This window comes from Periplaneta americana, chromosome 12 (assembly GCF_040183065.1).
Source record: "Periplaneta americana isolate PAMFEO1 chromosome 12, P.americana_PAMFEO1_priV1, whole genome shotgun sequence".
Classification (NCBI taxonomy): Eukaryota; Metazoa; Arthropoda; class Insecta; order Blattodea; family Blattidae; genus Periplaneta; species Periplaneta americana.
This window is the reverse complement of record NC_091128.1, coordinates 18801215-18817851: the sequence shown is the minus strand read 5'-3', so window position 1 is coordinate 18817851 and position 16637 is coordinate 18801215. Positions and strand designations below refer to the sequence as shown.

Here is a 16637-nt window from a genome sequence, read left to right as displayed (position 1 = left end):
AATTATTAAAACATGTAACAATGCTATACAATATTGAAGTATAACTTAATACACAATTTATGGCATTCGTAGTTGACAAATTACCTAAGCAAGTGGTTGCCCACCTGGGTGTGTGGAACCAATGTATGTTTTCAAACGTTATTTTAACTAAATTTAACTTCATCGCATTCTGTGACATATCAGCTGGCTGAAATATTTTTTATCTCACACTTCTGAGATTTTAACAGGAATGAGTTTGTCCAAGGACTTCCCTTGGCTTGAAACTCTTGCTTACATATCCGATATTATTATTATTTTTCTTTATTTTAATCTCTAGGATCCAACTGTGTTCAGCATTCAGGATAAGACTAAAGCAACAATAAAGAAATTAAACTGGTCTTGCTGAGTTATCAATCGAGAATTCGATTAATGTTCCACTCTGTGACTTTCGTCCAATATGTTTGGAAGCATAAAAGTATCTTCATTGATTGACATTAAAATTACGGAAATATTATCAAATTGTATGAAAAATTCATTCCCGATGACAAACAATTAATAGTTTGACCAAAGAAAAGGGTCTCTTAAAATTATTAGAATTATCTACTGATATCGTCGTTAAAAATTGTGTTTCCTAAAACATCTCTGTTGCAATCTTGGTTGCATGACTCACCAGTATATCTCAATGTTTTCTGGATTGCAGTACTACACTTAATGCCATTTGCATCAGTATATTTCAGTGAGAGTACATTTTCTGCTCTGGTCTTCTTGAAGAACAAATACGAGTATAGAAGTAAACATATTCTTAAGGTAGATTTGCAACTTAAGCTACGGTTTGTTTATGGTGATCATCACCGGACGCACATCGCCGGCGATTATAAATGCTGGCGATGATTGTCAGGAAGTGGTTTCTTTATCAGTGTAAATCGCTGTCAATTCTCATTTGTTTTGCTACTTTAACTCGATTAAATATTTCTACATGGCCTTCTCTAAAAATCGATTATTGAACATGTATGGAGTGATATGCATCCTGAATTTGCTTCAGAAGCAACCTCCAGCATTCTGCACCGCGTCCAACAATCATCGCTGTAAAGAAACAGTGCGCATTCATTTTAACAGCCAGCAACTCCAAGCAATGATCGCCGTAAACAAACTGCAGCTTTAGAGTACCTACAATTCAGCCAGACTTCGCAAAGCGACTTCAACCATTCCACTAATAATTTTATAAGTATAAAAAACTTGTTTAACACTAGAAGAACCAATCGATCATTTGACTCATTTCGATATTTAATTTATTTGTACCTCCTCTGTGTATTTGCTCAACAAGCTAGTCCTTCAGGACATTTATTGAATTTACTCTTTTTAGATCCTCTGAAAATGTCAAGTCCCTATCATTATTTATGGGGATAAAAGTACAGTTACCTAGAAGGACGAACATAGGTCATTTTTACTGGTCTGCACTGTCTTATTTTCATGCAGCAGCAAACTACAAATATTGCTGTTTTATGATCGTCTTACGCCTCCTAATAATGAACTCAATAGGCCTACATTGTCCCCATGTGACAAGCTTACTGAATGTATGTGGCAAGTCTTTCATATTACCGAAAATATTCCCTTTATGTAGACTGGTTGATACTCAAACATAAGAACGACAATAGGGAGTTTATAACCGCTTTCCTATGACATTACAATATAGTCAATTTATTCTGGATAACAGCGGCAATTCTTTTGGCAACTGTGTGAAGTATTTCATTAGTCTATCTCAAGATTTCTATTTGCATTTTAATATAATACATGAATATCTGATCTATTTATTTTTACTTTTTATAATTTTAATTAATTTAACTTCCATTTGCATAATTTTAAAATAGCTTCATCATATTCATACTTAATTTTTTCTAAAAATCTTCCCTTATTGTGGTTGCAGGATTTCTCCTCAAATTTATCATCCAAAATGAAACAACATGATCACCTTTTATCGTCTCGTGCTCCTCACTCCGTTATGGTGATGGTGATGGTGCTGCAGCTGCTGCTGCTGCTCTTGCACCTTGTGTGCGACAGTAGTTGCGTCTGCGCCTGCTGCTGCTGCTCCTGTTGCTGTCACTGCAGCAGTGGCAGCAACCAGTGCACCTCCTGGCCCTGCTCCTGCTATAACTGAGCCTGCCATTGCTACAGCACCTGCAGCAAGTGCTCCTGCTACTGCCGAAGACGTGTCTTTTCTTGCTCCTGCTACATCTACAACTACTACAGCTCCTCCTCCTCTTAGAAGAATTGTGGCTGCTGCAGTAGCTGTAGATATTACAGTTGCTGTTGCAGCTGCTGGTCTTTGTCCTGCTGAACCAGCTGCTGCAGTCCCTGCCACAGCTGTGATAGCTGCTATCACTGTCGGTCTTGCCCCTGCTCCTGCTGCTGCTGCTGCCGCAGCCGCTGCCGCTATGGCTAGCCTGTCAATTCCAGCTCCTAGTATCGTTGCCACTCCTGCGGTGGCTAGTGCTGCTCCTGCTGCTCCTGCTATAGCTATAAATTTAGGAGCCACAATCAGATAGTTCACCCTTTTCAATTTCTCAAAATAAAAATAAAATAATTTTTATTACAATAATACATTTTCCTGTACCCATGTTAAAGTTTAAGTGTGCTGCAACGTCAGAGAAAATTTACACAGCTATTCACCAACTGTGTATTTAATAACATATTTTTTTTTTAATTTCCACTTTTGAGTAGTGACTCTCATCTCTATCTCCCTCCGGAATGAAATTGATATTCTCACAGAATCAGTTAAACTGGCCTAAATATTTAATATTTTAATTCACTTATGGAACGGAATTTCTTTATAATCTCTGCATAAACTGAAACACACTTCCCCACTCATACACACGGCATGCACAAGCTGTCAGTGACCTGCATAGACTATTTCTGATACATGTAAATTTTATTTTTAAGGGGAGGTGGTTGTATAATTTGAATTTTTTCCTATTTCATCGTAATTTTCCTTTTTTTTTTTTTTTTTTTTTCATTATGTAGAAATATCATTGCTGCAACAACTTAAATTTGAGATTAGTAAAAAAAAAATTGGGGCAGGAATCTTGGGGAGAAAAAGTATCAGGGCACTGTAGTTTAGAACAGTGAATATATCTCAGCCATTTTTAAGATAAATTCAAAACATCTTTGTCTTTTTACTCCTAAAAGCACATTCTGTAAAATGGTTATAGCATAATTTTGATATTCGTTTTCACAATGTTCAAATAAAGCATAGGCTACATCTTAAGAATAAATTTGAGAGATATTTTTTAAATGCAACAAAATAACAAATCACTGATACACAGAAAAGTTTCATAATATCCTAAGAATGAGTGTTTCAAATATCATGCATGTAGCATCAAATAGTTCCGAAAATGTAACGATATTAAGTCTTTTGTGTGAGAATAAAACAAACAATTAAAGTTACCAGAAATTTCAATCAAAGTTCAGTGTAATTTAAAAACCCTGTGCATCAGAGCTTTAAAAATGACAGCTAAAAGTACCATAAATATATTAAATTTAGTGTGATGAAAGTTTCAAATTTCAAAGATTATTTTAAAGCAAGAATTTTTCTTTTTAAAAATATACTGGTTTTTCGCCAAATTTTAACCATCCTTTCCCCTTGAAAACACCGTGCACCAGAGCTTTAAAAATGGCAGCTAAAAGCGCTATAAATGTGCATTAAAGTTGTGCAATGAAAGTTTAAAATTTCACAGATTATTTTAAAGCAAACCTTTTCTTTTTAAAAATTTACTGGTTTTCCATCACATTTTAACTATCCTTGCGCCTTGAAAATCATGCGCACCAGAGCTTTAAAATAGCTTTGCAGTAGCTGACAAGGGCATAAATTCACATTAAAATTTTCGTAATACATGTATTTCTCACATATCGAAGTGTATTTTACAACAAAATCATTTTTTAATTCAACGGTTTTCCACTATATTAAAGCCATCCTCTCTCCTTAACATTCACTGTAGCATTTACAATGAATTTTCCTATTTTCTTTTTGTATTAAAGTTTTCTTTTCTTATTGCTTGCCTATTTTTATTTAACAATTTTAATGACAAATACATATGTATTTATTTCCTTCTAGTTACTTATCCTGTATTATAAACCATAAAGTCATTAAATTGTGATATAAATTTGGAATTTATTGGTGAAGCTATAAGAGACGAACATTTTCGCCATGTAATGGCATCTTCAGGTCTTGTACAATTAGTTAACACAAAATGAACACTTTCAGGAATATTTGGTTTTCTAAAAAAAATACTCTCTTAAATATGAATATAAGCATGGATCAATAACACTAATGAGAATGTCATAAAATAAATAGCTGCCAAGAAATTCAATGACAAACTCAATTCTGTTGGCTCAAAAATTAAATTAAATTTCAACATAAGAAAAAAGAAACACTCAGTAATAAATTATATACACTGCATTTACTCACAGCAAAATCAACTGGTATATATTGGGATAGCATACAAAAAAAAAAAAAAAGGCAAGATAAAGTTAATCAATTGATGAAAAACTAAATATGAAACTTTAAACAAGAAATTGGACACCCTTCTAGCTTCAAAATCGCAGCGAACTACATCATCAATTCAACTAATAGATTAACCAACTTACCAGACACTTCTCTTTCCCCATCAGAATTAGAAGTCATTAACAGAGGCTACAAACATAACTACGAACCATGTGATGAAGATAAAATTCTCGACAATTTAATAATAGAGACAGAACATATTATACAAAGTAGCTCACATGAAAATAAAGAACACCTAAGATATCAAACTTCAAAAATAATTTCAGAGTATATTAAAGATCCCAAAACCAAACATTAAATATAAAAAACTAATTCCGAACGTAAGAAGGTCATCAAGCTAGAGAAAAAATTTAATCAAAATAATATCATTCATATTAAAGCTGATAAATCCGATTCTATTGTGCTGATGAAAAAATAGAAGATTACGTTAACAAAACATCTGAATTTGTCACTAAAAATCAAATAACATCTCCAGAGAACAAGGTGCCAGTGCAGGTGTTATGTGCTGTCTCTTCTCACTTTTAGATCTCTTGGATATGGAACAACAAGTTTTGATGGTGAAATCATTGCAATAAGTGAATGTCTCAGGAATCTCCTATGCCACATCAATAAATTTAGGAATGCAGTTATATTGTCAGACTCCAAAGCAGCTATTCTATCAACCGTCTCTAAACACACACCTTCATCTCAAACAGCAGAAATAACTAAAATGCTCTCTCAATTAATATCACTCAATAAAAGAATTGTATTCCAATGGATACCATCCCATTGTGGAATCCTGGGAAACGAGAATGCAGATGCTTTAGCAAAGAAGGGCAGCACTGCTACTTACAGACCTGTTACTAAATCTACGTATTACTCTGTGAAGAGATTTATTAAATCTACATACTTAGACTTCAACAAACAAAATTTGATAACACAATCCCAAGGGAAAAAATGGAACTCTCTGCATCAAAATCCACAGTTAATTCCCGATTTACCACGAAAATCGTCTGTAGCTGCATTTAGATGGGCAACAGGCCATGATTGTTTGGCCAAACACCTGCATAGAATTGGAATATATCAGTCCCCTAACTGCCCATTGTGCAACTCAAACCAAGAAATGGATTCAGAACACCTCAAAATCTGTGCTTCAGTGGCTGGTCATGATAATATCTTTGAAAAATATTGGAGTGCAAGAGGTCAAATGACTTTATTGTCAAACGCCTGGCATTAGAAAACAACAACAACAACAGATTATTTCCACCCTCAAACTTATGTTTGAGGATCTTAAATCTTCAGTGCAGATTGAGGTGAATGAACTAAGAAATCAGTTGAATTCATGTCTTCCAAGTTCAACAGAAAAGGCGCACACAAGACATGAACTCAACTCCACGCAGGAAGTGATGAAGAGGCTAGCGCAAGAGAATGACCATCTCAAACAGGAAGTGAGTGATCTGCAGCAGTACACATGCAGAGACAATATAATGCTATTTGGAGTTCCGGAAATTGATGAACAATTAACTTATGAAGTCATAGGCGATAGTGAATTGGTGCAACATGATGTAAGCATAGCACTCCTCAGTCTTGTTTGTGTAGCATTACTGTGCACAACAAAATAGAAACATACTTTAAACACAACAACATCACAGAACTCGAAAAAGATCCCACCACACAATACCACAACACAGTAAAAAGCACAATCAACAAAAGCAAACACGTAATACCGCAAAACATGAAACAACACTCAAACCAATCAAACCAGCAGCACCTAAACTCAATGCGCTACCCAAAATACACAAAGAGAACATCAGACCCCTAATCAACTACAAACAGGCACCAGCACACAAACTAGCCACACACATGGACAAAATCATCACAAACAAAATAAAATTCAGAGAACAGACAACAATGAAAAAACACTATAGATCTAGTCAACAAAACAAAACAACAACACACACCACACAGGGCAACGCTAGCATCTTTCGATATCACTAACTTATACACTAACATACCAATACAAGATACATTACAGATACCGGTACTAAAACAAATGCTCATAGACAACAATACACCACAAGAATACATCGAAGAAATCATCCAAATCACAGACATCATAACAAAGCAAAACTATTTCACACACAACAACATATACTACACCCAAACAGAAGGATTGCCAATGGGATCATCCATTTCTAGCATACTAGCAGAGTTATTTTTACACAATATAGAACAAACATACATACTCAACAATGAACACAACAAATATGCAGACAACATAATATACTGGCACAGGTACGTAGATGACATACTTATACTATACAAAGGAAACAAAAGACAAATACACAAACTACACCAATACATAAACAAATTACACCCAAAACTTCAATACACACTGGAACTTGAAAATAACAACTCCATAAATATCTTAGACATCACCATAACAAAAATTGACAACAAACACACCTTCAAAATAAACAGAAAACCAACCACCACCACCACACACATACACAACACATCTAACCACCCCATACAACACAAACATGCTGCATTCAGGACAATGGTACACAGATTACTCAACATACCCATGAGCCAACAACACTACAATGAAGAAGTGAACACAATCAAATTCATAGCACAAGAAAATGGTTACAATCCAAACACAATAGACAACATCATAAGAAAAACAAAACAAAAAGTTAACAAACACAAAAACACGCAAAACACAACATAAACACAAGAAATACATCACACTAACATATGAAAACAAAAGCACACATAAGATCGCACGCATCTTCATTGAGAAAGCAGAAATACAACATAGCATACAGAACAGAAAACACACTACAAAGACATCTCAACACACAGACAACACAAACAAATAAATACGACCACACAGGCGTATACAAACTCACATGTAATAGTTGCGACAAGTTCCACATTGGACAGACAGGCAGATCATTCTAAACACGCTACAAAGAACACATTAAAGCAATAACCAGAGGACACAATACATCTACATACGCCGATCACATAAACAATGCTAATCATACATACAATAACATAAATGCGGACAAGGAAATCCTACACATACAACCCAAGAACCAAAAACTCAACACACTAGAACAATACGAAATATACAAACACACTAAAACACACCCCGATCAAATTCAGTACACACACACATACGATTTGACTCCACTTTTCAACACTTTTCAACAATCAAACGCGCCCACACAACAGGCAGAGAAGTTCTAGATGACGCCGAGATCTAGTAGGCTCTGAGGATGGTGTGAAGAAGCACCGAAACAGCTGTAAGCCGCACAGACTTAGATAATTAACACGAGTAAGTCCGCTAGTTAATCAATTAATTAAATTTCATTAATCGTCCATCATCCAATTCATGTCTTGACCATATTTTCCTAAAAACTGGAAATAACTTAAATTTTATACCTGGAGTTTACGCAAGTGCAATAACAGATCATTATATGACTTTTGCATTGTTGTCAACCAGTAATAAAAGTATCAGCAGAGAAGCCACTGAACCTTCGGACAATTATAAAGCTAATTATAAACCATAAAAGCCTAATATATCATACTAGCTGAAAGCACCCGGTGTTGCCCGGGTTTTCCTTTCTGCTTCTATTTTTAATTAAACTGGTTATTAAATTTTCGGAAATCTCGGAAACCTAACTATACACAATCAAAACGAATTGTCTTTACTAAGCTTTCCTCGCCCATAAAGATGAATCTTTACTTACATGAATTAATGAACTGCTTAGCCAAATGCCTGCCAGGGTTAACTCAATTTAGAAAAGTTGTAAATCAGGCACCAAAAAGAAAACATTTCATCATGTGCCTGACGTTAAACTGTTCTTTTAAATTTATTTATTTATTTGTTTTTATTTATGTATTTATTCATTTATTTTATTATTTATTTATTTGTTTTTATTTATGTATTTATTTATTTTATTATTTATTTATTTATTCTGATGTAGTTAAGACATAAATCATACTATAAACAAAGTAAAACCCAACGAAAATATAATTCCTTCTACTCTTTCTGATCAGTTTCAGCATCAAATCAATATATACATATATAATTTAATTTATATTGGAAGATTTTTTTACATCTTAACCGCTGTACACCCACTTATATCATACCCAGTTTTTTTAATATAACTTGAAACTATATCTCATAAATTCAGAACATATTATATTAATTCTAATTTTATACACAGAATATAGATACAATATAAACTCGCAATAAGTCATTTTTTAACGTAAAGACTAATATTCTGATAAACGTATAGGCCTACCGATATTTTAGAAATTAAGAGATTTTTATTTCCACAACGCTTAACATACGAAATTTGCAACGCGATTATACAGATATAATTTCGCAGCAACACATTTTCGGACGTGAACAACAATATTTTGAGAACTAATATAATGTTATTATCAGTGGGATTATGTACATTCACATACCACATTAGCAACATGACAAAAGTATGATTGAATTGCTCATTGATATAAATTTTTTTTTACTTCTTTGTATAAAATATAGTTGAGGATGTGAAAAAAACGTAGTTTTTAAGTTAATGTCTGCAACTTTGAGCGACTGTCTTTGAGCTTCATTTTAATATGGCCATTAGTGGCAAATGAAATTGCAGTTGCTTAAAATTGAATGAGTATCCTAGCAATATGTGGAATAAAAACATCTCCTTTTATTTTTGCAGTTAATATTGCCAATTGTATTACGTTTCATATGAGTTTTTCACACCAATTTTTATTTATGCATAATTTTGGTGGGTCAATATTTCACAATAGTACTATTGGTTATTCAATATTAAGTAAATTATGTGGTAGCGAACCTTGTAGTTTCAAAGAATTCTAGAATTCAGTTGTATAAAACAGTTTGCTCACTATCTACAAAACTGCATCGAGGAATTCATAATACGGTCCTGGACTGTGTAAAGATACTTATTGCATGAATTATCTAGTTTTAGCCTTCATGATCTGTAACAACACTGTAATTTAATTTCGTGTTAAAATTTCCAAGGCCTCGTGAAAGTCTATGTTGAATACAACAGACAATAATAAAGAACAATTGACTGTAGAAGATTTTGCATTTTAATATAATACATGAATATCTGATCTATTTATTTTTACTTTTTATAATTTTAATTAATTTAACTTCCATTTGCATAATTTTAAAATAGCTTATGTTCTTCTCCTGGTTATGAAGGTTAAATGAGCAAACTTTGGCACATATCGGTCAAAGCGTGTAGATTTGTATAGAGAACATACACACATACATACATACATACCCACATTCATTTTTATATATTAAGATTAATAATATGACTTGGAAATCTATATTCTACAATGAAGTCCTTACTTGCAAATATTCTAATCATGTCCCTCTCAAATTCTCAAGTAAGTACAAAAAAATTAAACCTTGGATTACCACAGGTATTGTTAAATCAATACTATCTAGAGATAAGCTGGCTAAGCAAGTTAAACGTGACCCACAAAACACTGTTTTATTAAATAATTATTACAGAAAATATAGAAATATTCTCACTAATGTAATAAGGAATCAGAGAATCAAATATTATTCTGAAAAATTTGCCAAAAATAAAAATAATCCAAAGCAATTTTGGCAGACCATAAACGAAGCTACTGACAGCCAATGTAATAAAAATACTATATTAAAGACAAGTCGAAATGGAATAAAAATTGAAAATAAGGAAACTATTGCAAACGAATTTAACAATCATTTTACCAATGTAGGTCATGACATAGTATATTCTAATATAAAAAAGAAAGTATTTAATACTCATCACTATAAGCTTACTTATAATAAAAGTTTATCATCTATGTTTATGTTTCCTGTAAACGAATGTGAAATCGTTAATATTATAAATAGTTTAAAAAATAATGTTGGTCCTGGTATTGATGGTATTACAACAAATACCCGGAAACTTATTATCGAAGCCATTTCTAAACCACTTGCCTTTATATTTAATTGGTGCATATCTCAAGATGTATTTCCCTCAGCCCTAAAACATGCTGTGGTGATACCAATTCACAAGTCTGGTGACAAATATAATCTTAATAATTACAGACCCATTTCACTATTACCCAGTCTCTCTAAAGTATTTGAAAATTGTATAAAAACACTGTTAAACACAATTTTTAGAAAAAAAAAAAAAAATAATAAACCACTAAAATATAATCAATTTGGTTTCAGAAAAATTTGTTCACTGATGATGCAATTATGGCCGTTACTTAAAAAATAATTCAACAATTAGATGTAGGAAATAAATGTCTAGGAATTTTTCGATACAGTCAATCACAATATACTTTTAATAAAATGGATAGATTGGGAATTAATGGATTGGCTTTAAAATTATTTAAATCTTACTTAAGTAACAGAACTCAGTCAACTAAAATCAATGATCACCTTAGTGAATTACGTAACATTGGTATAGGTGTATCTCAGGGATGATTTTAGGTCCTGTTTTGTTTTTAATATATATCAACGATTTACTTAAAATTGACAATGAGAAATATTCTGGTACTCTGTATTCTTATGCTGATGATAGTGTGGTTATATTTAGCAGTTCGAGTTGGAATGAAACTTATCAAAATTCTAACAGTAGTATTAACATTATTAAAGAATGGCTGGATGTTCACTTACTTTCTTTCAACATTTCTAAAACAAAATTAATACCATTTTCATTAACATCACATGACCTTGAAGAACTAAACATAAATAATAATAGAAACATAACAATACATGATTGTAACCTACCTACTTGCTCATGTAATGCTTTGAGTATATCCTCACAAGTTAAATATTTAGGCATTATTATTGGCCAACATTTAAAATGGGACAAGCATATCTCATTCCTGTGTAACAGATTGTGTAAAACGATCCAAAAATTTTCCATTCTACATTCTTATTTACTTATTTATGTTCTGCGTACTGTGTACTTAGCTCTGTTTCAATCAATAATTCAGTATGGTATATTAGGTTGGGAAGAAATGTCAAAATCGACTATCCATCCTTTAAATTTACTCCAAAAAAATAATTATCAAAATTTGTCTATATAAAACTTTTGATTGCCCAACGAAATTAATTTTTCAGGAATTTGGTGTATCAAATCGAGAACAAATTTATAAACAAATATTGCTGATTTACTTCCATAAAAATCGCAAATTTTTTATCCTCATGAATACCATACGAGACAAAAATACAGTTTCTTTCTAAACACCCCCAAGTACTGGATTAAAACACAGCAGAAATTTTAGATCCAGAATTTATGCATTAATTAGAGCTTATCCTGAACTAAGTACATTAAACACACATAGATTTAGGAAACAAATTAGATTAATTATTTAATTGTTTGGTCTTTTATTAAGCTGTACGAGTTTAAAATTGTAATCTAATACTCGTGTATTTCGTATTTTCTATATTCGTGTATGTTATTACATGGTCTGCAGTTTACTATATATTAATATTATTGTGCTGAATTAACATTATTCAATTTTATATAAGGAGACTGAACTGCACCCGAGCACAAGCTTCTGCTCTTTCAGGCTGCAATGTCGAATGTAGTGTAAACCTAGTGTAGTAAATAAATAAATTTAAATAAAAATCCGTATTTCCACAAAATTTGTAAATACAGGTTTTTAGTTGATCATTTAATAAACACAACCAAGCCTACTTAACAGAATACAATTAGCGATTGAGAATGTTTTAATAAAAAAAGATTCAGAACTTCATCCAAAACAGAATTAGAAAATTAAAAAATAAGACACCCATCACCTGACAATCTACAGAATCCAAAAAAGTCAAAACCTGGAACTCTATAACCTATATAGGGGACATTAATAATCAACTATCTGCCTTTTCAAGAAAGAAAATATAAACATTACTTATAAACAGTTTATGCCCAATAAAATCAGGAACATTAACAAACATTTACATAGTGGAGTTTATAAATTAAATTTTACTAACTGCAATATGAAATACATCGGCCAAACAAAAAGGAATTTTCATGCTAGGTACAAGGAACATGAATCCGATTTCATTCACAATAGAAATAAGGGGGGATGTAGGCCGGAAGCGCACAGTTTTTTGTAATCATCGTGGTTTCCACAGTTTTGAAGCTATAAATTTGAAATTTGGTAGGATAACTGACAATGAATGTATGTGCTTCAGTACCGATTCACAATATCCTAGCATATATGGAAGCGGAGTTATAAGCCAATGTATCCTAACCTGATGTATAGGAAGATAAGGAACATTTTCTCAATATCTATTGGACATACTGATTTGAAATTTTGTGTACATTTTCTCAATACTATATCTAACCAATCCCTGCAGACAGAAGTTTAAAATATCAAATACCTTTTTCAAAATATATTTTTTTATATGTATGGTAATTTGTTTTATTAAATGTTAATACTTTATCTAATGTAAAAACTTTCAATTCACATGTGAAATAAAATTTTCTGCAGGAAAACTTTTATAATTCAGTGATAAATATATGTGCAAAATTTCATTGCTTTATCTTAAATAGTTTCTGAGAAAATGTTCCTTAACTATAGAAAAATGTAAAGTACGGAAAACTTATTGTAAAGATTTCTATACACATGCGACATGCCATATCCATTTTTGTACCTCTAAAAATCCCCTGCACCATACTCCTGTTCTTCCTGAAGGTCCTCAGCTTCCTTCCTCTTCAGGGATCTTCTCTGCCGTGCCTCTTGTTGTATTTTTTGAAGAGCAGTGTTGGCACTGTCGATTCTCCTGCTGTTGATACCTTGGAGTATGTTTATTGTGAACACACCTGGTTCAAATCCAAGTTCCTGAAGAGTTCTTATTCTCCCTATATTGCCATCATTATAGACCAAAATAGCATCCAATGTGGCTATTTGTACTACTGTAGAAGACACAAACAGAGTTTTAGGGCAGCGCTTCCAAATCAGCTGATTCAAAGACTCATTGGGATTCTGAGTTTTGCCATGAACGCATTTCTTTAGGAGATCTGGCTTGGCCAGAGCCCTAAAAGTTGGTTTTATGGCATTCATGACTGGCTCTGGTAGACTATGTTTATGGCTGTATTGTTGTGCATTGTTTCGTGCCTTCTTGTATGGACACCACTCGCCACACAAACCATGCTGGAGTTTGGCATCTGTGGATAACTTGTGGAAGTAGATTGCCCATGCAGCATGCTGCATACTGTCCAAATTACCCACATTCTGTCTGATGGCAGCTCCATAATACATTTGTATTGACTGGATTTCCTTCTTAGTTGGTCGTCCAGCTCCTCCAATCCCCTTACCATCTTCCAGTTTCTTACCCTTCATATTCTTGGTAAGTTTCAGCAGCCTAGAACCCATACGTTTCTGGACGTGTCCAACACACTCCAGCTTCTCAATAGGGCAATCTGATCCATATGGCTCACTTTAAACACACTTTTGAAGGCACTGGAATCACCGTCTCCCAAGTACTTTACATAGCGTACACCATATTTCTCCTGCTGCCTCCATCCCACCACTAGAACCATGATAATTCTTGCAGCAAGACTTAGCATGATTTTGTTCCCATGGCTCCTCTTCATTTTTATTTAAACTTTTCTTTCTGGTGGAGCATGTAGTGCAGTACTTACTCAGTACTTGGGCATCTAATACTTTACCTGTATCGATACTGACTACGGTCGATACACCATAGAGGGAGGAAAATCCAAGCCTCATCCAAGTACCATCACAGGACACAGATAGATCATTTCCATCACAATCATTTACAGAGACTGCTTGTTGTACTGCTTTTGTCATAGACTCATCGCACACTTTTTTCAGGGATTTTAGTAGCACATTATTGCTAAATGAATAAATTCCTGATTTCCAAAATCCCCCATATAACCATGTATAGAGCAGTTTTGTCTGGCTTCTCGATAAAACTCCCCTCTCCCTTCCTACCCACATTCCACAGTGTGTACACAATCAGTCACAAGCTTTGTAAAGCTTCGATGAGATGACCTCGACGTCTGATTCTGCATCCTCCTCTGAACATCGTAAGTATTAATAAAAATGCATAACTCTTACTTTTCTAATTATTGTTTCATAAAATTACTGTTTGGTTAATTTCAGATGTCACACACACCTTATTGATTCAAGTGACTAACAAATTTACAGAACACCAATAATTGTAACAGCAAACAGCAGAAATAACTAAAATGCTCTCTCAATTAATATCACTCAATAAAAGAATTGTATTCCAATGGATACCATCCCATTGTGGAATCCTGGGAAATGAGAATACGGATGCTTTAGCAAAGAAGGGCAGCACTGCTACTTACAGACCTATTACTAAATCTACGTATTACTCTGTGAAAAGATTTATTAAATCTACATACTTAGACTTCAACAAACAAAATTTAATAACACAATCCCAAGGGAAAAAATGGAACTCTCTGCATCAAAATCCACAGTTAATTCCCGATTTACCACGAAAATCGTCTGTAGCTGCATTTAGATGGGCAACAGGCCATGATTGTTTGGCCAAACACCTGCATAGGACCGTTTTCACAAAACTCAACAAACGCCATTTTAAAAATTTTACAGGAAACTTTTTTTTTTTTAGTTTATTCTCAAACCTTTGACATAGTAATTCTGAAAAAAATATATATTGTTTCTCTTTCAGAGATGCATTAATTGATATAAGGTGCAACTATTATTCTTATCTTATTTACTTTGAAAAAAATATGACAAAAGTTAAGAATTTCACAAAACTCAACATATCCACTTTTTTAAATGCACATACCTCAAAATTTTAAGTATTTTTCATTTTCATCTGGTAAAATCCTCATCAAAATTATTACTGCGTATTTTAAAATAATGCTTGAGTACTGCTGAATTAAATAGCAGTTAATTGAACACACTGAAACCTAATTTCAAGCCCTTTTCTTTTTTTTTTCTTTTTTTTTTCAGAATTTGCAAGACCTCTTTTATTTGCATGAATTAAATATTTCTATTTGTGCAATACATTACCCAAATCACTGAAAATTAATATCGTGCAGAATAATCTCAGTGCAATGGTTCATCATAATCCATTCTATTGTCAGAATCTTTCGCACATCTCTTTAGAACATTGTGATAAAATACCTTGTCCTCTTCCGAAATATCATTATGGAAGTAACTCATTAACTTCCTCACATCATTAGCTTTGTTTTTGCTGATATGGTTCACCAGTAGCAAGTCAGGTGTTTTAGACATTACAGAAGCACTTGTCTTTCTTGGATTAAACACTTGAACTTCTATTGGTGCAGAAAAATATGTTTTGTATATAACAATTTACACAATTGTTACAATGTTGTCGACCTGGTTGGCGAGTTGGTATAGCGCTGGCCTTCTAAGCCCAAGGTTGCGGGTTCGATCCCAGGCCAGGTCGATGGCATTTAAGTGTGCTTAAATGCGACAGGCTCATGTCAGTAGATTTACTGGCATGTAAAAGAACTCCTGCGGGACAAAATTCCGGCACATCCGGCGACGCTAATATAACCTCTGCAGTTGCGAGCGTCGTTAAATAAAAAAAAATATAAAAGTTACAATGTTTTTGGTACGTACTGTAAGTATCCTCATCTCTGACAATTTAAATGGTAATTTCGTTTTACAATATTTTTTCCACCGATTTTAAGTCCTAAGTATGCCAGTCTTTGCCCAAAACTTTTACGTCCCCAAACATTGCCATAATTTCATAATATTCTGATGGAAATGTGATGTATTCATGTGTTCTCAGCTCTTTCTCTATCAATCGAAACACATGGTCCGGAGGCATATACCTTTCCACGGATAGGAAAGAAATGTTTAATTTCTTTAAAAACTTCAGAGCTCTCCAGATAACCAAAAATCATTAGCCATAATTATGCAATTTTTATTCTGAGATCCACAGGAATCTGAAAACGATCTTGGAGTCAAATTTCTGGATTTTTCTGTGAGTAAACATTTTTTCTAAATTACCTATATAATCCTTCAATATTATAATAACAATGTCTAAACTTAGCTGCACATACTGGGAAATCTCCATTTTCACCTCTTATGAAAT

The 16637-nt window shown here is 33.2% G+C and overlaps 1 protein-coding gene across 1 annotated transcript in view; it reads right to left on the bottom strand.

Annotated features, from left to right (window-relative positions):
* Positions 1-679: 679 nt before the first annotated feature.
* The window catches only part of LOC138709944 (spore coat protein SP65-like), a 37564-nt gene continuing 21606 nt past the window's right edge, over positions 680-16637 (bottom strand). Inside the window, exon 4 of the mRNA XM_069840631.1 lies at positions 680-2493. Within this exon, the coding sequence (XP_069696732.1) occupies positions 1952-2493 (542 nt within the window). The 3' untranslated portion in view covers positions 680-1951. The remainder of the gene's footprint in view (positions 2494-16637) is intronic.